General features: G+C 52.2%; 1 protein-coding gene across 3 annotated transcripts in view; it reads left to right on the top strand.

The window, feature by feature from the left end:
* Positions 1 to 1,003: 1,003 nt before the first annotated feature.
* SYNC (syncoilin, intermediate filament protein) overlaps positions 1,004 to 27,679 on the top strand; it is a 28,983-nt gene continuing 2,307 nt past the window's right edge. Inside the window, exons 1-4 of one of the 3 annotated variants that reach the window (XM_062190888.1) lie at positions 1,022 to 1,113; positions 9,048 to 10,131; positions 24,796 to 24,920; positions 25,086 to 25,162. In XM_062190888.1, the coding sequence (XP_062046872.1) occupies positions 1,061 to 1,113; positions 9,048 to 10,131; positions 24,796 to 24,920; positions 25,086 to 25,162 (1,339 nt within the window). In that variant the 5' untranslated portion in view covers positions 1,022 to 1,060. Of the gene's footprint in view, positions 1,114 to 9,047; positions 10,132 to 24,795; positions 24,921 to 25,085; positions 25,163 to 27,679 lie in introns of all 3 variants that reach the window. The other 2 variants (XM_062190889.1, XM_062190890.1) reach the window with 2 other exon arrangements.

Below are 27,679 nucleotides of genomic sequence, written 5' to 3'. Positions count from 1 at the left end.
AGCCCACCCCATGCCACACAACGGCAGGAGTACCCTACCCCCACCCCATACTCCAGGCCTTTGATGAAACACCAGGATCCAGGCACTCCCGAATTCTTCCCGACTGAGACAAAGACCACCCTGGACCCAAGGGTGCTAAGTGGAAAAAATGAATCAGCTGGGAGGACGCCAGGGGCCCAGGTCCGGGAGGGAGGAAGGGCCGGCAGCTTCACACTTGAGGACTGGTTTGACCCTGACCGTGGGGCCGAGGGGTTTTGCCTGGCAGCTGGAAGTAGCCCAGTTGAGGGGGGTGACAGGTGGACCTCAGGGAGAGGCCCCAGGAAACCTCGCTGGGTCGGGCAGCAGGAACTCCAGCTAGCAGGCTTAACTCCCTGGGCCGTCCCCCACTCCTTCCGGAAACCCGGCCACGGGGCCCCAGGCCCCAGGCTGTCCCCAGGCACTCGGGGTGTGGCCGCTAACCCCCCATGGACCGCGCCCAGGCGCCCGGCCCGCGCCCTGCCCCACCCCTCGGCGACAGCTGCGGGGCACAGCCGCACAGCGCTCCTCCGTGGCCGCGCGCCAGGCCCCTGCGCGGTGCACGGACGGGGGTCGGAAGCTGCCGACCCTGCCAATCACTTGCGACCTGTGTGCGTGTGTTGAAGGTGGTGCTGGGTGCTGGATACCTACAGATCCCCGGCCCAGAGCCCTCTCCCCGTGCTGGGCCGTGGAAGGGCTCTCCGGAGATTGCACGGCCCCCTCCCCCGTCCCCGCAACCAGGACCCGGGGAAGCGAAAGGCGGGGAGGAGGGAGGTGCGGGGAGGTTCGGGGCTGGCCCGTTTTGGAGGCGCCACTGAGCGCCCCCCACCCACCCCGGGCGGGGAGGGAGGGGCGGCCTCTCCCCGCCCCCAGGGCCGTGCGGCCGCTCCCCCCTTCCCCCCCGCGAGCAGGAGCCCGGGCCAAGTGGGCGCGCCCGGCCTGGGGCCGGCGGGATCCGGTGTCGGCTGCAGCTGGCAGTGCGGCGGGCGAGTGCCGCGGGGCCCGCTATTAATAACGCGGCCGCCCAGCTCGGGGTCGCGCAGCCATGGCCAGCCCGGAGCCGCCGCGCGGCGGGGATGGCGCCGCCCAGGCCGCGAGGTAGGACCGTCCGGACCCGCGTCGCCGGCCCTGCGGGGAGGGGGTGCGGGGCGCGTCCCCACTCCTCGCCGCGGGCCCCCTTCGCCTGATGGTGGGGTGGTGGTCCCGCCAGGGTGGGGCGCGGGGTGGAGCCACCCGGAGCCGGAGAGTAGAGGTCGGGGTCCTAGCGCCTCCGCCCACGCGGGGCGTCCTTGTCCCTCCCCCTCCTACGGGATGCGTGAGAATTAACCCTTTCGGGCCAGTGGCCGGCACTGCTCACCTGCCGCGTGGCCTGTAGACACTCACGACTCGGTTCCCTTTGCCCCTCACGCCAAACGTGCCGGGTGCAGAGGTCTCCAGCGGCCGGCTTCGCCATGTGGAGGACGCTTGGCGCAAGGCTGGGCACCTGCCAGCTTCAGATTCAGTCTGCCCAGGCAGCTGTGGTCCCGGCTGCCCTGGGCTGGGGTGGAGGGGGGTCTGCCGTCTGAGCCCAGCATCAGGAAGCCCTCCAACCTATCCAGCCTCAGTTTACCGGCTCAGGGGGTTGGGGGAGAGTGGGGAGTTTTTCTGTCTTCAGATCAGGCTGGGGCCCTGGGAGCTCCTGGTGCGCCAAGAGGTGGAGGAGCAAAGACCCGGTGACACCCAGTCACTGTCACCCAAGGGGACAGGGCCCCGCACAGTTGAATGTGCGCTCACTCACCCCTACTGCTGTAGGCCAGACAGGTAGACATAGGCAGACACAGCCCCACCACAGTCCTGGTGGACAGCTTGGGGACAGGGACTGAATAGCAGGGGTGGGGCCTTGGGGAGCCTGGGGTGAGGAGCCCCAGCGACACTGGCTCTGTCTCCCCTGGGCAGCTGGGGGGGGGGCGGCAGCCTCCAGCAGCACCTGACACCTTGGGTGGCTGACGCAGGCTGTGTGGTAGCTGCTCAGGACACCCGGCTTCCACTTCCAGCTTTGCCGTTCGACCTTGGGCCAGTTTCCACCTTGGAGCACCTTGGGTTTCTGCCTGCCTGCCTGTTACAGACCCCCCACCCGGGGGAATAGGGGACAAGGGAGTCGCACACTTGTCTTCAGCAGGGTCACTGGCACGGAGACAGATGCCTGTACTTGTGTAATGCGGAGTGCTGAGTGCAAGACCAGCTGCATTCACAGTGCCGGGAAGGGAGATGGCGCCTGGGAAACACTGCACAGCGGAAGGCATTTGAGGGAGGCTTCAGGAAGTGTAGGAACTGTTAAAGAACACATATTCTGACCGCTGTGTGCCAAGCTGTGTGAAGTTTACTTCTATATATTTTAAAAGATGTATTTATTTGGGGGCCAGTGCTGTGGCGCAGTGGGTAAAGCTGCCACCCTCTAGCATCCCATATGGACACTGGTTCGAGTCCCAGCTGCTCCACTTCTGATCCAGCTCTCTGCTGTGGCCTGGGAAAGCAGTAGAAGACGGCCCAAGTCCTTGGGCCCCTGAACCCATGTGGGAGAACTGGAAGATGCTCCTGGCTCCTGGCTTTGCTCTGTCCCAGCCCTGGCCATTTTGGCCATTTGGGGAGCAAACCAGCAGATGGAAGATCTCTCTATCTCATCATCTCCATAACTCTGCCTTTCAAATAAATCTTAAAAACAAAAGATGTATTTATTTGTTTGGAAAGCAGAGTTACAGAGAGAAAGGGAGGGAGAGAGAGAAATTTTTCGTTTGCTGGTTTACTCCCCAGATGGTCAGAGTGGCAGGAAGACAGGAGCCTGGAATTATTATTTTTTTTAAAGGGAAGAATTTTTTTTAATTTTTATTTATTTATTTATTTTTTGACAGGCAGAGTGGACAGTGAGAGAGAGAGACAGAGAGAAAGGTCTTCCATTTGCCGTTGGTTCACCCTCCAATGGCCGCCGCGGCCAGCGCGCCGCGGCCAGTGCACCGTGCTGATCCGAAGCCAGGAGCCAGGTGCTTCTCCTGGACTCCCATGCGGGTGCAGGGCCCAAGGACTTGGGCCATCCTCCACTGCCCTCCCGGGCCACAGCAGAGAGCTGGTCTGGAAGAGGGGCTACTGGGACAGAATCCAGCGCCCCGACCGGGACTAGAACCCAGTGTGCCAGCACCACAGGCGGAGGATTAGCCTATTGAGCTGTGGTGCCAAGGAGCCTGGAATTATATCTGGGTCTCCTACGTGCGTGGCGGGGGCCCAAGTACTTGAGCCATTTTCCACTGCTTTCCCAGGCGCATTAGCAGAGAGCTTGGATTGGCAGTGGAGCAGCCTGGGCTGGCACTGGCGCTCCTGTAGGATGCCAGTGTCACAGGTGGCTGCCTGGTCTGCTGCTTCATGACACTGCGCTGGCGCCACCAGCTGTGTGTTGTGTGCCGTAACTCCCTCTTAGGTCTCCCCCCTACCCTAGCACGGTGGCAAACACTGCCAGGCTCCCCGACCAACACGGGCTCCAGACCCCCGTGTGAGTTCTTTACTCTGTGCTTTGCCTTCCTCATCTGTAACGCGGGGATATGAGATGAGCCTGGGACCCGCGTCATGGCGCAGTGGGCGAAGCTGCTGCTTGCAATGCCATCGTCCCGTATTGAAGCGCCCATTTGAGTCCTGGCTACTCGTCTTAGGATCCAGCTTCTTGCTAACATGTCTGGGAAGGCAGCAGAAGATGGCCCAAATGCTTGGGCCTTTGCCACCCATGTAGGAGGTCCATACAGAGTTCCTAGCTTGTGACTTTGACCTGGCTCAGGCTTGGCTGATGTTGGCCATTTGTGGTGAACCAGAGGATGAGTTTCTCTGTTTCTCCCTCTGTCATCCTTTCAAATAAATAAATAAATCTTAAAAAAAAAAAATGAGATAAGCTTTCTGTATCTGAGGATTCCTGCGAACTTCTTGGAACATTCCACACATTCCAAGGTGGGGGCCTGGGCAGGAGCATGACATGAGGGGCCTCTGCTGGGAAAGCAGGGGTTCTGTTGAGTGTGGGGTGGGTCCCACTGGCTGAGCAGGTGCATCCTCTTTGGTGCTGGGAGCACTACCTTCCCAGGGAGTGCAGGGCTGTTCTCTAGCCACAGGGTGTTCAAGCGGCTGGATCATTGAGACACGGAGAGCTAAGAGTAGCAGGTGTACATAGGTCACAGGTGTACTGGGTTGGCGAGTATTGGCTGGGCTACAGGAGTGACCCACAGGTTGAGGCTACAACAAGCAGGCTAGGGCCACATCTCTGAGGACCTATGATGGGGAGCAGCATGGTTCCCTTTATGCTGTAATCAGCTAACTGTGGCACTGCGGAGCGGAGACTTGGGGGGAGAAGGAAGCAAGGCCTTTAGAAGGCTGGCACACGAGTGCCAGTGAGAGACGATGGCTTGGACAAGGGCCCTGGCAGTGGGTGGAGATGAGGCTTTCTGAGCTCAGAAACCCAGTTCTCAGAGCATTGGCTCCGAGGGGAAGGAGAGAGCTGTGGAGAGCTTTCTGGCCTCATTTGCAGTGTGCCCGAGCGAGGCCATGTGTTTCTGCGAGCTGGAGAGTTCAGAGGCAGCATGCCGGGGCAGGGAAGACAACTTGGGAGCGGTTGAGTGGCAGGTGCCTGTGACAGCAGGTGAGGAAGGCTGGAAACCACTTCCTCTCTGCCTGTCTACTAAGGTGATGAGGATGACTGGCGATGGTTCAGGTTGTCTTCTTGCTCCGTGTTTGGCACGGGGGCCAGGCGACTGAGGTCAGTGATGGTCGGGGCCTGGCAAAGCCACTTTTATGGCTTCCAGAAGCCTCTCTGAGGTGGAGAAAGGCGTGTCAGACAGGAGGAGAGTACATCATGTCTTAAAATAAAAATCCTCATTAGGAACTTGGAGTTACAAGTTAGAGCTTAAAATTTGAACACAGGGGCTGGTGTTGTGGCGTAGCAGATTGAGCCACCACCTGAATCCCATATGGGCACCGGATCGAGTCCCGGCAGCTTCACTTCTATCCAGCTCCCTGCTAATGCACCTGGGAAAGTAGCAGAAGATGACCCAAGTCCTTGGGCCCCTGCACCCATGTGGGAGACCTGGAAGAAGCTCCTGGCTTTGGCCTGGCCAAGCCCCAGCCATCATGGCCATTTGGCAAGTGAACCAACAGATGGAAGATTCTCTCTCTGTAACTCTTCCTTTCAAACAAACAAATAAATACTTAAAAGTAAAAACTTCACTGGGTTAACGCCCTGGCCTAAAGCACCGGCATCCCATATGGGCGCTGGTTCGAGACCCAGCTGCTCCTTTTCCAATCCAGCTCTCTGCTATGGCCTGGGAAGGCAGTAGAAGATGGCCTAAGTCCTTGGGTCCCTGCACCTACGTGGGAGACCTGGAAGAAGCTCCTGGCTCCTGGCTTCGGATCGGTGTAGTTCCGGCCACTGCAGCCAATTGGGGGGTGAACCAGTGGATGGAAGACCTTTCTCTCTCTCTCTGCTTCTCCTCTCTCTGTATAATTCTGACTTTCAAATAAATACATAAATCTTAAAAAAAAAAGTAAAAACTCGAAGACGAGCAGGAGCTTTTTTTCTTTCTTTCTTTTTAAAGATTTATTTATTTATTTGAAAGAGTTACAGAAAGAGAGAGAGAGAGAGGTTTTCCATCTGTTGGTTCACTCCTCAAATGTTTACAACTGCCAAGGCTAAACCAGGAACCAGGTACTCCACCTGGATCTCCCACGTGGGCAGCAGGGACTCATGTACATGGCCATTACTTGCTGCTTCCCCAAGCACTTACTGGCACTCTGATACGGGATGCTGGGTGCAAGCAGGTGGCTTAACCCGCTATGCCACAACGCTGGCCCCATGCAGCGGCTTTTTCAATATCGTAAATCAAGTTCTTTGAGAACGCATGGGACTTTCTTGATTTAAGCAGTCAATCCTTTGTATCTGTGGGTTCCATATTTTTTTTTTTAATTCAGCCAACTGCTGATCAAAAATATTTGAAAAAAAAAATCATACTGTGTGACTTAATTTTTTTTTTTTTCTAATCTGAGTGGTAGAGAGAGAGAATGCTCCAATCCAATGATTCATTGCCCAAATGCCCTCAATGGGCAGGACGGGGCCAAGGCTGGGAACCTGTAACTCAATACGGGTCTCCCACATGGGTGGCAGGAACTTGGTCATTTGAGCCATCATCTGCTGCCTCCTGGGATCTGCATTATCAGGAAGCTGAAGTCAGGAGCTGGAACTGGGTATTAAACCCAGGGACTCCTATGTGGGACACAGGCTTGCTAACCAGTGTTTTATCTGGTAGGCCAGACTTCCTTTTTTTTAAGGTCACAAATTATATGAGGTCTTTTTTTCCCCTTAATATTTATTTATTTGAAAGGCAAAGTTACAGAGAGGCAGAGGCAGAGAGAGAGAGGTCTTCCATCGACTGGTTCACTCCCCAGATGGCCACAAAGGCCGGAGCTACACGGATCCAAAGCCAGGAACATTCCAGGTCTCCCAAGTGGGTGGCAGGGGCCCAAACACTTGGGCCATCTTCTGCTGCTTTTCCCAAGCCATTAGCAGGGAGCTGGATCAGCACCCAAATGAGATGCTGGTGTTGCAAGCAGAGGCTTTTACCCACTACACCACAACGCCAGCCCCTGTACAGACTTTTTAAGTCTATTAATTTATTTGAGGCAGAATGACACACAGAGAGAAGGAGGGAGCGATAGAGATAGAAATTCCCTCCATTGGTTCACTCCCCAAATGCCCGCAACAGCTAGAGCTGGGCCAGGCTGAAGCTGGGAGCCAGGAACCCCATCTGGGTCTCCCACGTGGTGGTGGAAACCTAAATATACTTGAGCCATCATCTGCTGCAGGAAGCTGGAGTGCACTCAAACCCGGGACTTCAGTCTGGGATGCAGGCTTCCCAAGCTGCAGCCTAACCAGTGTGTCCCAGCTCCTGTGCTCCCTGGCCCCCGCCCCGACTTCTCTTGTCCTTGTTCCCTATCTATACGGTATAACAACTACTTTATAGCACGTACGTTATATTAGGTTTTCAAGTAATCTGGAGAAGGTTTCAAGTACATGGGAAGTGTATATTGGTTATCTGTAAATATACCATTTTATTTATTTTTAAAGCTTATTTGAGGGGCTGATGCTGTCGTGTAGTGGGTTAAGCATCTGCCTGCAGTGCCAGCATTCCATACTGGTGCTGGTTTGAGTCCTGGCTGCTCCACTTCCAATCCAGCTCCCTGCTGATGGCCTGGGAAAGCAGTAGAGGACAGCTCAAATGCTTGGGCCCCTGAACCCATGCAGGAGACCTGGAAGAAGCTCCTGACTTCAGATTGGCCCAGCTCTGGCCATTGTGGCCATTTGGGGAGTGAACCAAAGGATGGAAGACCTCTTTCTCTTTCTCTGTAACTCTGCCTCTCAAGTAAATAAATAAATCTTAAAAAAAGAAAAACAAAGTTGATTTGAAAAGGGGGAGGGAGGGAGAGAGATTTATCTGCTAGTTAACTTCTCAAATGCCTGCAACAGGCAGGGCTGCGCCAAGCTGAACAGGAGCCATGAGCCAGCATGTGCGTTAGCAGGAAGCTGGTCACAAACAGCGGGGGGTCTTGTTTGGAGACACGTGGATATGGGGTGCAGGAATGCCAAGTGGCAGCTTCACCTGCTGCACCAGAACGCCTGCACCTGTGCCGCCGTATTCTAGAAGGGACTTTAGCAGCTGCGGATTTTGGTCCCACACAGGAGCCAATCCCCCACAGATGCCAAAGGACAACTGTGCTTTGTATCTGGAAGGGAGAAAAACTTCCTGAAGACTATGCTGTGCTCAAACTTAGTCTGTTTTATGTGTGATGCACACTGAGGGTCTGAGTTACCTTGAGCAAGTGCATCTGTTCTAACCTCAGTTTCCTGATCTATAAAATGGGGATAATATGAAAACAGCCTCATAGAATGATGATGATTAAATGAGTTGAGACATAGAAAGCATGACACCTGCCTCCCGTGTCAGAGAACTGGCTTGAGTCCCAGCTGTTCTGCCTCTAATCCCGCTTGCTGCTAATGTGCCTGGGAAAACAGCAGAAGGTGGAAGTGCTTAGGCCCCTGCACCTATGTGGGAGACCCAGATAGAGTTCCTGGCTTCGAACTTTGGCCTGGCCCAGCCCCAGATGTTGAGGCCTTTTGGGGAGTGAACCAGCAGATGCAAGATTTCTCTAACTCTGCCTTTCAAATAAATACATGCAGCTTTTTAAAAATTTCCCAAGGCCCAAGGTAGGTAAGATGCATTTGAAACTGAAGCCCACAACCATCCGTGGGCCAGAGCAGGAACTGACTAAGCTGGCAGACCACAGGCAGCTCCGTCAAGGATCTCCTATGTTGGAGTCACAGAATCTGAGTCGTGCCTTTGATGGGCCAGGAGATTGGCTACTTCTAACAAGATGCCGTTTTACAGGAATACGGGATGTGGCCTAATAGCACTCAGTGTGAAAAGGCCTTAAAGGATTTTTTTTGAAGAGTTATTTATTTGAGAGGGAGAGATGTCTTCCATACACTGGTTCACTCCCCAAATGGCTCTACCAGCCAGAGCTGAGCTGAGCCAATCCGAAGCCAGAAGCCAGGAGCTTCCTCAGGGTGGGTGCAGGGGCCCAAGCACTTGAGCCATCTTCCACTGCTTTCCCAGGTCTCAGCAGAGAGCTGGATCGGAAGGGTGTGGCATGGATGGAACACTGTTATCTGGGGGAAGCCGTTAGAACTGTGTGCGTCTGGAAGGGAGGATGGAGCCCACAGGCAGCTATGGCAAGGAAAGATTTCTCTCCGCACAGAGTGTGGCTAGGACCGTGGGACACAGGGATGCCTGCCTTGGGAGTTTCCTGCCCTGGAGGATGGGTCAGGGACCACAGTGACCCGCGGGGATGCCGTCAGGGTGGTGGGCTGTGTGTGTGTGTGTGTGTGTGTGTGGGACGCCCGGGCTCCTGGCCGTGGACACCAGCATCGGCTCCATGGCTGCCCTTTCACTCCCAACCGTCTGTCTCTCTTGCAGGGCGACGGGGGCAGAGGAGACCCCTGGATCCCTGCATGAGGCAGAGGCCTTGAACCCAGAAGCTGCGCCCTCTCTGGAGTGGTCCCTGAACCTAGAAGACATTCTCTACCTGGGGGACTCCGATGACTTGGCCGAGCCGCTCTCTCTGGAAGACACTGAGAAGCCAGCGGCGCCCCTGTTCATCGAGGAGGAGCCTGCGGAGGCGCCCGCGCAACCAGGGGAGACCTCGAGGCCAGCGCAGGCCGCGGACCAGGCAGGGGCGGTCGGGAGCGAGGAGCAGCCCAGCCCGGAGCAGAGCCAGAGCCGGGCAGTCATGCCGCCGCCGGCGCCGCCCAGCCCCGAGGAGAGCCTGAGCGCCGAGGACCTGGAGGTACTGGAGCAGCGCTTCCAGCAGTGCGTGCAGGCCGTGGCCCGCCTGGAAGAGGAGCGGGACCAGCTCATCCACGAGCTGGTGCTGCTGCGAGAACCGGCCCTGCGGGAGGTGCAGCGAGTGCATGGGGACATCCTGGCTGCCTACAAGCTGCACGCGCAGGCCGAGCTGCAGCGGGACGGGCTCCGGGAGGAGGTGCGGCTGGTCAAGCAGAAGCTCTTCAAGGTGACCAAGGAGTGCGTGGCCTACCAGTACCAGCTGGAGTGCCGCCAGCAGGACGTGGCCCAGTTTGCCAACTGTCGGCAGGTGCTGACCACGCGGGCGGCCCAGCTCTCCGAGGAGCTGGCGCAGCTCCGGGACGCCTATCGGAAGCAGAAGGAGCAGTTGCGGCAACGACTCGAGGCACCCCCGAGCCAGAGCGACGGGCACTTCCTCCAGGAGAGCCGGCGGCTCTCGGCCCAGTTTGAAAGTCTCATGGCCGAAAGCCGCCAGGGCCTGGAGGAGGAGTACGAGCCTCAGCTGCTGCGGCTCCTGGAGCGGAAAGAGGCCGGGGCCAAAGCTCTGCAGAAAACGCAGGCGGAGATCCAGGAGATGAAGGAGGCCCTGAGACCCCTGCAGGCAGAGGCCCGGCAGCTCCACCTGCAGAACCGGAACCTGGAGGACCAGATCGCGCTGGCCAGGCAGAAGCGGGACGAGGAGGTGCAGCAGTACAGGGTAGGCCGCGGGCTGTGTGTTAGCCTGGGGCAGGGAGGAGGCACACATCTGCCAGGCCGAAGCATGCTGTCCTGTGTCGGGAGCACACGTGGTCTCTGGGCTGTGCACTCACTTTGTTTTTTAAAGATTGCTTTACTGAGGCCAGCGCTGCAGCTCACTAGGCTAATCCTCCGCCTGCGGCGCCGGCACACCGGGTTCTAGTCCTAGTGGGAGTGCCGGATTCTGTCCCGGTTGCTCCTCTTCCAGTCCAGCTCTCTGCTGTGGCCCGGGAAGGCAGTGGAGGATGGCCCAGGTCCTTGGGCCTTGCACCTGCATGGGAGACCAGGAGGAAACACCTGGCTCCTGGCTTCAGATCAGTGCAACGCGCTGGCCGTAGCGGCCACTTGGGGAGTGAGCCAACAGCAGGAAGACCTTTCTCTCTCTCTCTCTCTCTCACTAACTCTGCCTGTCAAAAAAAAAAAAAAAAAAAAAGATTGCTTTACTGGGGCCGGCATTGTGCCTCAGCAGGTTAAGCTGCTGCCTGCAACATCCCATCCCTTATGGGTGCCGATTGGAGTCTCAGCTGCCCCACTTCCAATCCAGCTCCCTGCTAATGCACCTGGGAAAGCAGCAGAGGATGGCCCAAATGCTTGGGGCCCTGCACCTACATGGGAGACCCTGATGAAGCTCCAGGCTCCTGGCTTAAGCCTGGCCCAGCTCTGGCCATTGTGGCCATCTGGGGAGTGAACCAGCTGATGGAAGATCTTTGTGTGTGTGTGTGTGTGTGTCTTTGTTTCAATAAATAAAATAGTGAGAGACAGGGAGAGAGATCCTCCATCCACGGGGTCACTCCCCAGATTGACTGCCATGGCCGTGACTGGGCCAGGTACATCTTCCTCTGCTTTCCCAGGTAAACTAGCAAAGAGCTGGATCAGACGCGGAGCAGCTGGCTCTCAAACGGGTGTGATATGGCTGCCCGCATCGCAGGGGGCTGCTTCGGCTGCTGTGCCACAATGCCGGCCCCTCTGCTGTCTGCCATTCTTTTGTGCATTTCACTCCTTCAGGCCTGTGGTAGGGGCTGAGTTATCTGTATCCTTTCCTTTCCTTCCTTCCTTCTTTCCAGATTTATGTTATTTATTTGAAAGATAGAGTTACAAAGAGAAGTAGAGCCAGAGAGAGAGAGAGGTCTTCCATCCGCTGGTCCACTCCCCAGATGGCCACAACGGCCAGAGCTGACCTGATCTGAAGTCAGGAGCTTCTTCCACATCTCCCACGTGGGTGCAGGGGCCCAAGGACTTGGACCATCCTCTACTGCTTTCCCAGGCCATAGCAGAGAGCTGGATCTGAAGTGTAGCAGCCAGGACTCGAACCAGTGCCCATATAGGATGCCAGCATTGCAGGCTGGGGCTGTAACCCACTGTGCCACAGCGCCGGCCCTTACCCTTTACTTTTCACATCTTTATACCACTGACCTCATTTGATCTTCACATTAATCCTACAAGTCCTTTTTTTTTTTTAATAGATGAGGAAACTTGGGGGATTTGACCCTGGCTGCCTAGCTCCAGCCCCTCCCCCCTTCAGTTCTTTTCAGGGCACCGCTTTCTGTCTGAGCAGTGAGTCATACTTGCGTAGATCCAGAGCAGGCGGGAAGGAGGCTGGATGGCGGGAATCCATCCCCCCGCCCCCGCGTCCACCCGCGCTGCCCTCCTAGGCAGTCTCCACCTTCAAGGTCCCCAGTCTTGAGACTGGGGTGAAATCTATAAATCTCTTCTTCGCTTTCCTTTTTTGTGCATTTGTCACCATCTCCCTTGTATTCGAGTTACTTCAATGAAGTGTGAGCCAGTCCGAATCCCTTTTTAGAGCAGGGTGGGCTATAAATACTAAGTGAATAAACAATCACGTCTGTCCCAGGCGTGTGTCTCACAGATCTGTGTTCCTCACACACATGGCCCAGGGTGTGCCTAGGTGCTGCTGGGTCCCTGAGGACCCCAGTGCGGCCCCTTTAGAGCAGTGTTTCTGTCTTTGGGGACAGGCATTCCGTTGGAATAAACTTAAAAAAATTCATGCCCTCCACTCCTTTTTTTTTTTTTTTAATATTTATTTATCTGAAAGAGTTGGGGGGGAGAGAGTGAGAGAGAGAGAGAGAGAGAGAGAGAGAGAGTGAGAGTGAGAGAGAATCTTCCATTCACTGGTTCACTTTTCAAATGGCTACCACAGCCGGGGCTCGGCAGGCCAGGCCAAAGCCAGGAACTTCATCTGGGTCTCCCACCTGGGTAGCAGGGGCCCAATTTGAGCCTCTTCCACTGCTTTTGCAGGCAATTAGCAGGGTGCTGGATGGGAAGTGGAGTGGCCAGGACTTGAATCAGCTCCTGTATGGGATGTCAGTATCCCCAGTGGCAGCTTTACCTGCTGTGTCACAATGCTGGCCCCAAGTTAGATTTTTAAAATTTATTTTTTTGTTTTTTAAAAATTTATTATTTATTTGAGGGGTAGAGTTATAGACAGAGAGAAAGATCTTCCATTTGCTGGTTCACTCCCCAAATGGCCTCAGTGTCCAGGAGCCAGGAGCTTCTTCCGGGTCTCCCATGTGGGTGCAGGGGCCCAAGGACTTGGCCCCTCCTCCACTGCTTTCCCAGGCCTTGGCAGAGACCTGGATCGGAGAAGGAGCATCTGGGTCTCAAACCAGTGCCCATATGGGGTGCTGGCTTAACCTGCTGTGCCACAGTGCTGGCCCCTAGTGTTTTTTTTTCTGTTGTTGTTGTTGTTGTTGTTTGCTTTTTTAAGATTTGTTTATTATCTTGTGTGGAGATAGCGTAGGATCTGACCGGGCAGGTCCGGATGATCACGGATGTACAGCTGGCCACCACTGCCAACGTGCTGGGCATGCCGCTCTTCTTCTTGTCATTCTCTGCCACTACACAGCCATCAACAAAGAAGCAGGAATGAAAGTGGTGCCTTGTCCACCTCCAGGGTTCCAGGTCATAGTGTGGGGCAAGATGGAGGGTGTGAGAGGCCTCCACACTTCACTTCATCCCTTCTGCCCATCACAACACGCAAAGCAACTACACCTGGATTTTTCCAAACAACCTTTATTTCCTCAAAGTCTTCTTTAGCCCTATGGAACAAGAAGCTGCCGCTGAGTAGGAACCAGTATTAGGGGCTGCTTTTTTCCCCCTAGTTCTTCCCCAATATAAAAATAGTTATAAAACAAAACAATCTCCCCTCCCCCCCCCAAAAAAAGGGAAAAGATTTATTTATTTATTTTGAAAGAGTTGGAGGGATAGAGAGAGAGATCTTCCATCCATTGACTCACTCTCCAGATGGCTGCAATAGCCAGTTCAGGGCTAGGCTGAAGCCAGGAGCCAGGAGCTTCTTCTGGGTTTCCCACATGCATGCAGGGGCCCAAGGATTTGGGCCATCTTCTACTGCTTTCCCAGGCCATAGCAGAGAGCTGGATCAGAAGTGGAGCCGCCGGGACTCAACAGCTGCCCATATGGGATGCCGGCTTAACCTACTCTGCCACAGCGCGTTGAGCTGCCACCCATGATGCTGGCATCCCATGTTGAAGTACTGGTCTGAGTCCTGGCTGCTCTGCTTCCGATCCAGCTCCCTGCTAGTACCTGGGAGGCAGCAGCAGATGGCCCAAGTGCTTGGGCTCCTTCCACCCCCATGAGAGACCTGGATGGAGCTCTGGACTCCTAGCTTAGGCTTGGACCATCCCTAACTGTTTGGGCTATTTTGGGGGAGAACCAGCAAATGGAAGATATCTCTCTTTCTATCACTCTGCCTTTTAAATAAATAAGTAAATGAATAAATAAATAAAATCTTGGCATAGCAGGTTAAGCTGCCACCTGCAATGCCGGCTCCCATATGGGCGCCGGTTCAAGTCCTCGCTGCTCCACTTCCCATCCAGCTCCCAGCTAATGAGTTTGGGAAAGCAGTGGAGGATGGCCCAATGGGGCTATATGGGATGCCAGCATTGCAGGCAGCAGCTTTACGCACTACGCCACAGGGCTGGTCCCTCGTGGCTTGTTTTTGCAATTTTCCCCCAATCTCATGAAAGGGCACTTACTTTATTTAACATAAATAGTGTCCTTCACAGCTAATACTCACGTAAACATTACAGAAACAACTGTGACTCAGGGTAGAGTAATATGTGATTTAAGAGGTGCAGGTGAGGAGAGTTTTGGGAAAATACAATTATTTTTAGCCATGGGGTAAATCAGAGAACTCTAGCTATGGAAAAAGAGGTGGAATGTGACGCAGGTACTGAAGAATAGGAGCAGCTGTTACGGAGACGGCCAGAATAGGTCTTGGTCTTGTCAGACATGAATTCGATGTGTGACGGAGACTGGCCATAAGCAAGTGTGTGAGGTTTGGCGAGGAGACCCCGGCAGGCCAGGCAGGCGTCAGCACAGAACGAGCTCGGTCTGCATTCAGACCCGCGTTTTGACGGGTCTGGACCCTCTTCCCGCCTCTCCTGGGATGTTGCTGGGTGTGGAATCCTCCCCCTGCTTTATCAGGGTTATTGGACCAGATAGTCCCCCCTGAGCAGGGCTGGGACCCACAGCCAGGGTTAGACGTGGGCAAGACTTGATGCGTGAATGCCTGGCCGCTTCCAGGGCCTGCTTCTATAGTTCTTCCTTCGCTCAACCACACACCCTTCCCGTGTTTGTTCTTGGGCCCTCGCACACATACAGGCTAATGTCTCCCTTCCCACCTAACAAATCTAGGCCACGCTGTCCAACAGAAATATGAGCGTACTTCAGAAAGTTCATGGGAAATGGAAGGCAGACATTTAGTTTGGCACAAAAATATTTTTAAAAGATTTTATTAACTTGAGAGGCAGAATGAGAGAGGGAGATACAAAGAGGTCTTCCATCGCTGATTCACCCCCCAAATGGCCTCAACGGCCAGAGCTGGGCCAATTCGAAGCCAGAAGCCAGGAGTTGCTTCTGGGTCTCCCACGTGGGTGCAAGGGCCCAAGCATTTGGGCCAACTGCCACTGCTTTCCCAGGCTATCAGCAGGGAGCTGGATCAGAAGAGGAGCAGCTGGGACTTGAACTGGTCCTCATATGGGATGCCATTGATGCAGATGGAGGCTTAGTCTACTACGCCACAGTGCCAGCCCTGCAAAAATATATATTTTTTTAATTTATTTATTGGGCCAGCGCCATGGCTCACTTGGTTAATCCTCCGCCTGTGGCGCCGGCATCCCATATGGGCGCCGGTTCTAGTCTCACTTGCTCCTCTTTCAGTCTAGCTCTCTGCTGTGACCCGGTAGGGCAGTGGAAGATGGCCCAAGTGCTTGGGCCCCTACACTCAGATGGGAGACCAGGAACAAACACCTGGCTCCTGGCTTCGGATTGGCGCAGCTCCGGCTGTGGCGGCCATTTGGGGGGTGAACCAATGGAAGGAAGACCTTTCTCTCTCTCTCTCTCTCTCTCTCTCTCACTGTCTAACTCCATCTGTCAAACAAATTTTAAAACGATTTATTTGAGGGGCCAGCGCCATGGAACAGTAGGTTAATCCTCCACCTGTGGTGCCAGCATTCCATATGGGTGCCAGTTCTAGTCCTGGCTGCCCCTCTTCCAATCCCGCTCTCAGCTATGTCCTGGGAAAGCAGTGAAGGATGGCCCATGTGCTTCGGCCCCTGTACCCGTGTGGGAGAGCGGGAAGAGGCACCTGGCTCCTGGCTTCGGATCAGCACAGCTCGGGCCATTGCGGCCATCTGGGGAGTGAACCAATGGAAGGAAGATCTTTCTCTCTGTCTCTCCCTCTCCCTCTCTGTAACTCTACCTCTCAAACAAATAAAATCTTTTTAAGAAATGTATTTATTTGAAAGGCAGTTACGGAGAAAGGGCGACAGTCTCCCATGTGGGTGCAGGGACCCAAGAACTTGGGCCATCTTCCACTGCTTTTTTCTTTATTTATTTTTGACAGGCAGTTAGACAGTGAGAGAGACAGACAGAGAGAAAGGTCTTCTTTCCCTTGGTTCACCCCCCAAATGGCCGCTACAGCCTGTGCTGTGCCGATCCGAAGCCAAGAGCCGGGTGCTTCCTCCTGGTCTCCCATGCGGGTGCAGGGCCCAAGCACTTGGGTCATCTTCCACTGCCTTCCTGGGCCACAGCAGAGAGCTGGACTGGAAGAGGGCAACCGGGACAGAATCTGGCGCCATCTGGGACTAGAACCCGAGGTGCCGGCGCCACAGGTGGAGGATTAGCCTAGTGCGCCGTGGCGCCGGCCCATAACAAACTTACAATTCCATTTTCCATGAACAGTTGAAGTACCCTTTATTTTAATCCAATATATTGGAAGTATGATTGGTGTCTTGGCTGCAGGTTAAAGGCTGTTAAAGTTCCATTAAACTTTGGCACAGCAGGTTAAGCTGCCGCTTGAGATGCCCGCATCCCATATTGGAGTGCTGATTCAGGTCTCGGCTGCTCCAGCTTCCTGCGAACGCGTACTGGGCGGCAGCAGAGGATGGCTCCATGGCTTGGCCGCTGATGGTCACATGGGAGGCCCAGTGGGAGTTCTGGGCTCCTGACTTTGCCCCGGCTGCTGTGGCCATTTGGGCAGTGAAGTAGCATATGGGAAGACCATGTGTTCTCTCTGTAGCTCTTTCAAGTAAATGAAAATAAGTAAATCAACATTTTAAAAATAGTTATTACATTTAGGGGCTGGTGTTTGGCGCAGTGGGTTAAGCAGTACTGGCATTCCATATGGGCACTGGTTTGAGTCCCAGCTGCTCCACTTCCAATCCAGCTCCCTGCTTATGGACCTGGGAAATCAGCAGGAGATGGCCCAAGTGCTTAGGCCCCTGAACCAACATGGGAGACCTGGAGAAGCTCCTGCCTGCAGCCTGGCCCAGCCCTGTCCTTGTGGCCATTTGGGGATAAACCAGTGGATGGAAGCTCTCTCTTGTTGTAACTGTGCCTTTTAAATAAATAAATCTTAAAAAGTTACATTGAACTGTAAAGGTAGGTTGGGGCAAATCGCATTGAATCCTGCTACCCAAACTATGCTGAGTTTGGACTTTATTTAGTAGTCCTTTGCCTCATTAAAGGAATTCAATCAGGGGAGTGATGGGATTGGCTGTGTTCTTTTAGAAAGTACCGGTGGCAGGTGTTGAAAAGGACTGTGGCCCGGAGGCAAAGACGACGAATCAGAAAACTCAAGTGGGTTAGTGAGGATGAAAGGCCAGAAGGATGGCAGTGCCAACAGGGCATTTTCTGGGGTGGTTTTCTAATTTGGTACCGGAGTTGTGGAATTCCTTTCCATCACTGTGCTGGCTTTACTTCCGAGCTAATGATTCTTTTTTTTTTTTTTTTTTTTTAAGATTTAGTTATTTGAAAGGCAGAGTTGTAGAGAGGGAGGGGGAGGGGAGAGGGAGAGGGAGAGAGAGAGAGAATGAATGAGTCTTCCATCTGCTGGTTCACCATGCAGATCTGAAGCCAGGAGCCAAGAGCTTCCTCTGGGTCTCCCATGCAGGGGCCCAAGAACTTGGACCATCCTCTACTGCTTTCCCAGGCCATAGCAGAGAGCTGGATTGGAAGTGGAGCAGCCAGGACTGGAACTGGCACCCATTGGGATGCCAGCACTGCAGGCGGCAGCTTTACCCGCTACGCCACAGCGCTGGTCCCCCAATCTGATGACTCTAAGGCTCATCCTGTGGAACGCACATGATACGATCTCCTGTCACCAAACCATGACTCTAGTGGGAGTCGAGGTCTGAAGTCCCCATCCTCCTCCTAGACTGTGTTTGCTGAGGATCCCCTGTTGCTTCTGAGGACCTCTCAAGGGTGCCCCTTTAATCCCCAGGCCCGGGGCCACTCCTCAGATTGCAGCTTTCATCGCCTCCCCCCATTCGCCTGGTGCCACCTGTCACCCTCACACTGATGTGGCAATGGAGATGAGAAGCAGTAGGGAGCAAAGGGCCACTCCTCAGGTGGTTCAGGAAGGGTATCAGAGAAAATGAACATATCTGAAAAAACCTAAACTGATTGTTTTCTTTTTGACAGGCAGAGTTAGACAGTGAGAGACAGAGAGAAAGGTCTTCCTTTTCCGTTGGTTCACCCCCCAAATGGTCCCTACAGCCAGCGCTGCACCGATCCGAAGCCAGGAGCCAGGTGCTTCCTCCTGATCTCCCATGCAGGTGCAGGGCCCAGGTACTTGGGCCATCCAAAAGGTTTTCTTAAAAGTCACTGACTTGCTTCCCAAAACAGAATTTTACATGGAATGTCAACACATCAGACAGGTAGAAGTGAACACTCTGATTCTATATGACTCTTCCTGGGGTTGTACAGAAAACACTTTGGAAACCACTGAAGAGCCTGGCTCTAGAAAGGCAACAAAGTGGAGCTGTTAGGAGCATGGGCTCTAAGCCAAGAGCAAACCCTGCAACTGGGAAACATTGGACAAACTCACCACTGGGATCACATCAGAGGGTTGCAGTTATTTCTAAGACACTCACTTTGGGGCCAGAGTTGTGGCGCTGCAGGTTAGATGCCTATGATGCTGGCATCCTCCATCACAGTACCAGGTTGGTTCAAGTCCTGGTTACTCTGCTTCCTGTCCAGCCCCTGCTAATGCATGTTGGAAGGCAGCAGAAGATGGCTTAAGTGCTTGGGTTCCCGCCAACCAAATGAGATACCCATAAGGAGCTCCAGGCTTCTGGCTTTGGCCTGGCCAAACACTGGTTGTTGCAGCCATCTGGGGAGTAAACCAGTGGAAAGAAAATCTTTCTTTCCCCTTCTATCACACTTTCAAAAATACATCTTTAAAAAGTACTTTACAATGGCCGGCGCCGCGGCTCACTAGGCTAATCCTCCGCCTTGCGGCGCCGGCACACCGGGTTCTAGTCCCGGTCGGGGCACCGATCCTGTCCCGGTTGCCCCTCTTCCAGGCCAGCTCTCTGCTGTGGCCAGGGAGTGCAGTGGAGGATGGCCCAAGTCCTTGGGCCCTGCACCCCATGGGAGACCAGGAGAAGCATCTGGCTCCTGCCATCGGATCAGCGCGGTGCGCCGGCCGCAGCGCGCCTACCGCGGCGGCCATTGGAGGGTGAGCCAACGGCAAAGGAAGACCTTTCTCTCTGTCTCTCTCTCTCACTGTCCACTCTGCCTGTCAAAAAAAGAAAAAAAAAAAAGTAAAAAAGTACTTTACAATATCTGTAGTTAGCATTCATAAGCCCTTGGCGGGGCTGGCACTGTGGCACAGCAGGTTAGGCTGCCACTTGTGATCCCAGTATCCCATATCAGAGCATCGATTTGAATCCTGGCTGCTCCACTTCTGATCCAGCTCCCTACTGTTGTACCTGAGAAAGCAGCAGTTGATGGCTTAAGTGCTTGGGTTCCTGCCACCCACATAGGAGAGCTGAATGGAGTTCCTAATCTGGCTGTTGTAGCCTTTAGGGTAGTGAACCAGTGGATGAAAGATCTCTCCCAGGCCGGCGCCATGGCTTAACAGGCTAATCCTCCACCTTGCGGCGCCGGCACACGGGGTTCTAGTCCCAGTTGGGGCATCGGATTCTATCCCGGTTGCCCCTCTTCCAGGCCAGCTCTCTGCTATGGCCCGGGAAGGCAGTGGAGGATGGCCCAAGTGCTTGGGCCCTGCACCTGCAAGGGAGACCAGGAGAAGCACCTGGCTCCTGGCTTCGGATCAGCGAGATGCGCTGGCCGCAGCAGCCATTGGAGGGTGAACCAACGGCAAAAAGGAAGACCTTTCTCTCTGTCTCTCTCTCTCTCACTATCCACTCTGCCTGTCCAAAAAAAAAAAAAAAAAAAATCTCTCCCTGTTAATTTTGGTAAAGATTTATTTATTTTAAAGCCAGAGTTAGAGTTAAGAGTTAGAGAAAGAAATCACGCGTGCAAACACACTTCCATCTGCTGGTTCACTCCCAAAATGGCTGCAATGGCCAGAGCTGGGCCGATCTGAAGTCAGGAGCTTCTTCTGGGTCTCCCACGTGGATGTGGGGACCCAAGGACTTGGGCCATCTTCCGCTGCATTCCCAGGTGCATTAGCAGGGAGTCGGATCTGAAGTGGAGCAGCTGGGACTTGAATTGGCACCCATACTGGATGCTGGCACTGTAGACAGCAGCTTAATCCACTGTGCCACGGCGCCAGCCCCGTAACACTTTCAAATAATTTTTTAAATAAGGCATTGGCAATGATACCCTATATAGTCATATATGCTCCATTCTTAAATTTTTTTCATTTTACTTGAAAGGCAAAGAGAGCGAGTGGAGCTCCCATCCATTTGCTCACTCCCTGAATGCCAGTAACAGCCAGTGCTGGGTTGGGGCTGAAGTTGGGAGCTGGGACTCAATCCAGATCTCCCAGGTGGATGGCAGGGATCTAAGCGTTTGAGCCATCATCTGCTGCTTCCAAGGGTGTACATTAGTAGGAAGCTGGCCCAAGTGTCTGGACTCCTGCTACCATGTGGAGACCTGGCAGGAACGCCTGGCTCTGGTCTGGCCTAGTCCTGGCCATTGCAGCCATTGGGGGAGTGAACCAGAGGATGGAAGATCTTGCTCTTTAAAAAAAAAAAAAAAAAAAAAAGGCAGCAAGGGAGGTGGGACTCAAACCAAGCCCTCCAATATGATGATCCTAGGCATCGACAACCACTATACCAAACACTCACCCAGTTAGGCACTATTCAGGCAGCAACATGGAGGGTAGATTGAGAGCCTGCAGTTAGACCTGTGGCAGGGAGATAATTTGAGAGGTTCCAAGTAAAATGGGTCAGATTTTGTGACTGACTCCAATGGTGGTATGAGGAACTTGCTCAGGATAAATTTAAAGTCTTTAGCTTATAACTGATGGACAGCTGCTCAAATAGGGATATGCTTATTACCTGTATTTCATGTCAACTAGCATGTGTAGGGTGCTGAACACAGAACAGCTGGGAACCTACAATCCGGGAATTCAAACATTGAAGAGTAAGTTGTAGAATGGGTGTTGTGGTACAGCGGGCTAAGCACTGCTAGGGACCCGCACCCTGTACTGGAATACTGGTTTGAATTGCACTTCCCACCCACTTCTCGGCTCATGTGCCTGGGAAGGCAGCAGGTGACTGCTCAAGTACTTTAGTCCCTGCTGACCACATGGGAGCCCCAGATGGAGTTCTGGCCTTCTGCTTTTTGCCTAGGCCAGCCTCAGCTATTATAGGACCTCTTGCCTCTTCCTCACAGCACTCTTTCAAATGAAACTTAAAAGAAAATTATTTTTAAAGATTTGAAAGTTAGAGAGGTAGACATCTTCATCTTGGTTTCCTACATAGGTGGCAGGGGCCCAAACTCTTGAGCCATTTTCTGTTGCTTTTCCCAAGCCATTAGCAGGGAGCTGGATCAGGAAGTGGAGCAGCTGGGACACAAACCAGTGCCCATACTGGATGCTCTCACAGGTGGCAGCTTTACCTGCTACTCCACAACACTGGTCCTTCAAATGAAATTTTAAAAAAATTTTTTAAAAGAGTAGATACAGCTACCTGTGGTCCAGCCCCTTCCCTGTTATTCAGTGTCTATACATCAACTATACCTCCTTTCCCCTATATTACTTCTCATTTGTTCTTTATGCCCAACTTCTATTTTTTAAGATTTTATTTGAAAGACAGTGATGCAGAGGTTTTCTATCTGCTGGTTTAATCCCCAATGGGCTGCAATGGCTGGGGTTGGGCCAGGCTGAAGGCAGGAGCCCAGAACTTCATCTGGATCTTCCAAGTGACCGGCAGGGACCCAAGTACTTGGGCCATCTTCCTCTGCCTTCCCAGCTACATTAGCAGGAAGTTGGATCAGAAACAGAGTAACCAGGACTTGTCCAACTCGCTATAAGGCAGGCTTCTATACCTTTTCTTACAAGTTTTATTTCTTCCTGTAAAACTTTTCCAACATCCTTTATGCACCACAGATACTTCTCCTGGCTTCCGCGTCTATCACTTCATGTTGTTCTAGCTGGTCCGCCTCTCCCGAGATGGACAATGTCTCTTTCTTGCTTTTGGCACAACTAGTACTAGAAAATTGCATTAGGAATGCTGCCAATTAAATGTGTTACTGGAGATCCGATTTGCTGTTGGGGCCATTACAGACAGAAATTGGATGAGTAGGATGTAGGGAAGGGAAGGCACAGAACAAAGGTTAGGCTGCCCTTCCGTGCAACCCACAGTTGTCATTCTAAATTTTCTAGTAGCCACAGTAAAAAGTAAGCAACAGGGGCCAGCACTGTGGCATAGTGGGTAAAGCTGCCACCTGCAGTGCCGATATCCCATATGGGTGCCGGTTTGAGTCCCGGCCACTCCACTTCCAATCCAGCTCTCTGCTGTGGCCTGGAAAAGCAGTAGAAGATGGCCCAAGTCCTTGGACCCCTGCACCTGAGTGGAAGACCTGGAAGAAGCTCCTGGCTCCAGATCAGCACAAGTCCAGCCATTGTGGCCAATTGGGGAGTGAACCAGCGGATGGAAGACCTTTCTCCTTCTCTCTGTGTAACTCTTTCAAATAAATAAATCTTAAAAAAAAAAAAAATAAGCAACAGGTGAATCAACTTTAATACATTTTATTTAATCCAGCATGTAAAAAAATATTACTTCAACATGTAATCAGATTCAAAAATTGAGGCATTTTACTTTTTGTGTGCTTAGATTTTCCATCCACTGGTTCACTGCCCAAATGGCTGCAACAACTAGAGCTTCTTTCAACTGGGTGGCAGAGGCCCAGCAACTTGGGCTATCTGCTGCTGCTTTCCCAGGCCCATCAGCAGGGAGATGAATCAGAAGTGGAACAGCCAGGACTCAAGCTGGCATTCATATGGGATGCTGGTGTTGCAGGCTGCTGCACCATGGTGCTGGCCCCTAGTCATTTTTAAAATATTTTAAAATTTAACTATATTGAATGTCAAAAAATTTAAAAATTAAAAAGGATTTTTAAATTTGAAAGGCAGCGACGAGAGGGGAAGGAAGGAAAGAGTATCTTTCCCCAAATGGCTACAACAGCTAGAGGTGGGCCAGGCTGAAGCCAGGAGCCTGGAACTCCACCAGGGTCTTCCACGTGAGTGGCAGGAACTCAAGCACTTGTGCCACCATCCATGGCTTCCCGGTGGGGGGGGAATTAGCAAGGAAGCAGACCAGCTAGGACTCGGACCTTACATTTCAGATGCAGACACCCTTAGCAGTGCCTAATCAGAACGTGCTGCATCTCAACAGCTCCTAGACTAGTCCTATTTCAGTGGCCAACAGCTCAACAGCTGTGTGTGACTCGTGGCTTCCTTACTGGATAGTGCAGGGCTACAGGAAAGCGTCTGTCTGAAGATCAACAGTCAAGTCGTAGGAAGGGGTCAAACTCAAGAGGTATCCAAATACCACCGAAGAGGAGGAAAGCTTTGGAGGATTTTGAGATGAACGTTTCTAACGTAACCTGGTGGTGTGTTATTGAGGGGCTGAGTGGAAGATGTCCTTACTGACACAGCAAATCCTTCCTCCACTCCAGTGAGGCTGTTCCACCCTTCCAGGGCTTAGGGTCAATGCAGACAGGCATGTGCCTTACCCCAACAGGTCTGCCAAGTAGTGGGGCTTGGGAGAGTGGGGCAGCAGGGTGCATCTGCTTACCTTCAGATGTGGTAATGCCACATCCCTGTGTGGTGCCAACGCATGGCTAGACACTAAAAAAAAACCCTCTTTACACAATGTTGATGAAAGCTGAGATTCAACCAGAGTTATTAAACATTGCAGATTGATGTGCCATAGGTACAGAATCAAGGATGACTCACAGAACAAGTTTGGAGCCTTCTAAAAATAGCATGTACCCAGACTGGATTCTTGTCTTGGTATTCTTCAAAATCTGAAGTCATTGCTCCTCTAAATGTACTCCCCACCCCAAACCACTCATCCCTCCTAACTCTCCTTTCTCAAGAATGCAGGCCAGTTAGTAGCTAAGCCAGAGACTGACTTAATGACATCTTCCCTATCTCATTCCTCATGCATTAACCCTAGGCAAGAACAGTGTAGAGAATGTATCCCAGCTTCGTTCTGGCATAAAGGGAAAGGGAATTATTTGAGAGCTCAAAGGGCATAGCATCACACTACTGAACAACTTGTCTTTTTATGAGCAGGTATGCAGGAAATTAATTATGATAGCAACCCCCCTTACCAATAAAGCACTTGGATCTAAGTATGGACTAAGCAGAGGTATCCTCATATTCTCCATTTTCCTGCGAACCACCTGATTATCTTCTAAATACGGACTCCTATTTAGTTGTGCTCCTAGAATTCCAGTCAATATTTAAGAACGGTAGCTTCCAGACTTTTCTCATTTTTAGTTGTTAGCATAAAAATTACTGATTATATCTTAACGGAAACAAGCTTGCACAGACAGGTGTAGGAAACAGCTCACCAAGCAAAGGAACAAAATCCTTCACAACAGCACTGAGTTGAGTTGGTGAAACTAAAAAGTCCCCGAGTACCTGTTCACCCTTCCAGGATTCTGGTAACAGACAAGATCTTTTATGTCACTATTTTAAAAAGCAGTGTCACTTTGTCAAGAGACAACCTCTCTAAACCTCAGTTTCCTAACATGAAGTAATACCAGCCTTGTACTGCTATGAAGACTAGACAATGCCTAAGAAAGTGCTTTATAAACTGCTGGAAGGCAGGTTTGTGCTGCTTGGCTCATTAGGAATGTTCTTGGACATCTCATGCAGGAACAGCTGGAGGAAATGGAAGAACGGCAGAGGCAACTGAGAAGTGGGGTCCAACTCCAGCAGCAGAAGAACAAAGAGATGGAGCAGCTAAGGATCAGTCTTGCAGAAGAGCTCTCAGCTTATAAGTCAGTTTTTGCTGCTACTCAAATCTCATCTCATCCTGGCAGAAGGGATAAAGAGGGCTCAGAAAATGACTTAACAGTGATAAAAAAAAACTGATTTGGGAAATGAGTTTTAAGTTGTGCTCACTAACAGACAGATTCAAAATACCTTTTTCTTTTTTCCTAAAGGGCTATGCTACCCAGGAGCCTGGAACAGGCTGCTGCTCCAATTTCTCAGGCAGGTGGAGTCGAGACACAGTCTCAAGGTGATCTTCATGGGCAGAAGAGTGGTGCTTGCCATTGTTACTGCCTTCCTAACAATACTAACGCCTTAAATTGAGCATGTCTAGTCTAGTGACATTATTTAGCGATAACCCATACCTCAAAATACCCGGGTCAAGCACTCAGAACTCATTTGGAATGTTTGTTTCTACTAATGTTCAAAGGCAGAGTTACAGAGATGGGGAGACAGAAAAAGATCTTCCATGTGCTGGTTCACTCCCCAAATGGAACCAATGGTTACAGATTTGCTAAGCCAAAGTCAGGAGCCAGGTTCATCCAGGTCACCCACATGGATGCAGGGGCCCAAGAATTTTAGCCATTCTCTGCACTTCTTCCAGGCGCATTAGCAGGGAGCTGGGTTGGAAGTGAAGCATCTGGGACTTGAATTGGCACCCGTGTGGGATGATGGCATTGCAGGCAGCAGCTCAACCCATTATGCCACAAAGTCTGCCTCTCAATCTCTTTAGTATAGCAAAAAAGGTAGTTATGGGCCAGTGCCGTGGCTCATTTGGTTAATCCTCCACCTGTGGTGCGGTGCCGGCATCCCATATGGGCACTGGGTTCTAGTCCCGGCTGCTCCTCTTCCAGTTCAGCTCTCTGCTGTGGCCTGGGAGGGAGTGGAGGATGGCTCAAGTGCTTGGGCCCCTGCACCCGCATGGGAGACCAGGAGAAGCACCTGGCTCCTGGCTTCAGATCAGCACAGTGCCGGCCGTAGCGGCCATTTGGGGAGTGAACAAACGGAAGGAAGACCTTTCTCTCTGTCTATAACTCTGTCAAAAAAAAAAAAAAAAAAAAGTAGTTGTGCCATCAAATTCAGACTATTACAAGTCCAACTAGAGAGCTAAATTACTATGCAAGTTGTATTTAAAAAAAATCGAGAAGGGATGTTGTTTACAGGATGGGGGAAAGAGATTTACTTAGTATATTTAACCACCACCACACATATCAAGTTTTTTATATAATTATTCACAGGCTATGTTTGGGGTATAAATGAATAATCTGTTTATATTTCAGACCTGCCAAAACAGAGCAACATCCTGACCAATTAGTCCTTTGGAATCCCTCTATGTCTTAACACATTCTTTATACGTGAAGTCTTCGAAAACTATATGGAAAAGCCCTAGCATGAAAAAATTATGCATAGATTCCCACTTTTTGCACCAAAACAATTTTTTTTTTAATTTGAGAAGCAGAGACACAGCTGGCATCTTCTGGTTTATTTCCCAAATACTTGTTGCAAGTGCCCCTAACTGGGGCTGAAGCTGGGAACCTAACCTAGGTATCCTATGTGGGTAGTAGGGACTCAATTAGTTGAACCATCACTGTCGCCGCCCAGGGTCTGTATTTGTAGGAAGCAGGAGCCAGAGTAGGTACTGAACCCAGGTATTCCAATGTGAAGTGTGGGTGTCTTGACTACTAGGCTAAACACCCACCCCTAAACAAAAAGAACCTTTTTTTTTTTGGGGGGGACAGGCAGAGTGGTGAGAGAGACAGACAGACAGAAAGGTCTTCCTTTGCCGTTGGTTCACCCTCCAATGGCTGCCGCGGCCGGCGCACCGCGCTGATCTGAAGGCAGGAGCCAGGATCCTCCACTGCACTCCCTGGCCACAGCAGAGAGCTGGCCTGGAAGAGGGGCAAGCAGGACAGAATCCGGCGCCCTGACTGGGACTAGAACCCGTGTGCCGGCTCTGCAGGCAGAGGATTAGCCTATTGAGCCACAGCGCCAGCCAGTTTTTTTTTTTTAAAAGATGTATTTACTGGCAGGCGCCATGACTTAACAGGCTAATCCTCCGCCTTGCGGCACCGGCACACCAGGTTCTAGTCCCGGTTGGGGCACCGGATTCTATCCCGGTTGCCCCTCTTCCAGGCCAGCTCTCTGCTATGGCCCGGGAAGACAGTGGAGGATGGCCCAAGTCCTTGGGCCCCGTAACTGCATGGGAGACCAGGAGAAGCGCCTGGCTCCTGGCTTCGGATCAGCGAGATGCGCTGGCCGCAGCAGCCATTGGAGGGTGAACCAAAGGCAAAAAGGAAGACCTTTCTCTGTCTCTCTCTCTCACTATCCACTCTGCCTGTCAAAAAATAAATAAATAAATAAAAATAAAATGTATTTACTAATTTGAAAGGCAGAGTGACAGAGAGAGTAAGACAGATTTTCCATCTACTGGTTCCTGCCCAAATGCCTGCAACAGCTTGGGTGTGACCAGGCAAAACCAGGAACAGAAACTATCCAGATCTCTGTTGCCTCTCAGGTAACTAGCAGGAAAGTGGATCAGAAGCAGAGGCAGGACTTGATCCTAGGCACACTGACATGGGATGCAAGCATCCCAAGTGGTAGCTCACACTCCTGGGCCACAACGCTTGCTCCAGAATTACTGTTCTTTAAATGCTGTTAACTTTCTGAAGTACCCCCATAAAGTCCTGTTCTTTAGATGAAGATAGGAATGGGTGCCAGTTCAAGACCTAGCTGCCTCACTTCCCATCCAGCTCCCTGCTAATATGCC

This window comes from Lepus europaeus, chromosome 5 (genome assembly GCF_033115175.1).
Source record: "Lepus europaeus isolate LE1 chromosome 5, mLepTim1.pri, whole genome shotgun sequence".
Taxonomy (NCBI): domain Eukaryota; kingdom Metazoa; phylum Chordata; class Mammalia; order Lagomorpha; family Leporidae; genus Lepus; species Lepus europaeus.
Note: the sequence above shows the minus strand (reverse complement) of the source record. Positions and strands in the feature narration are given on the sequence as shown.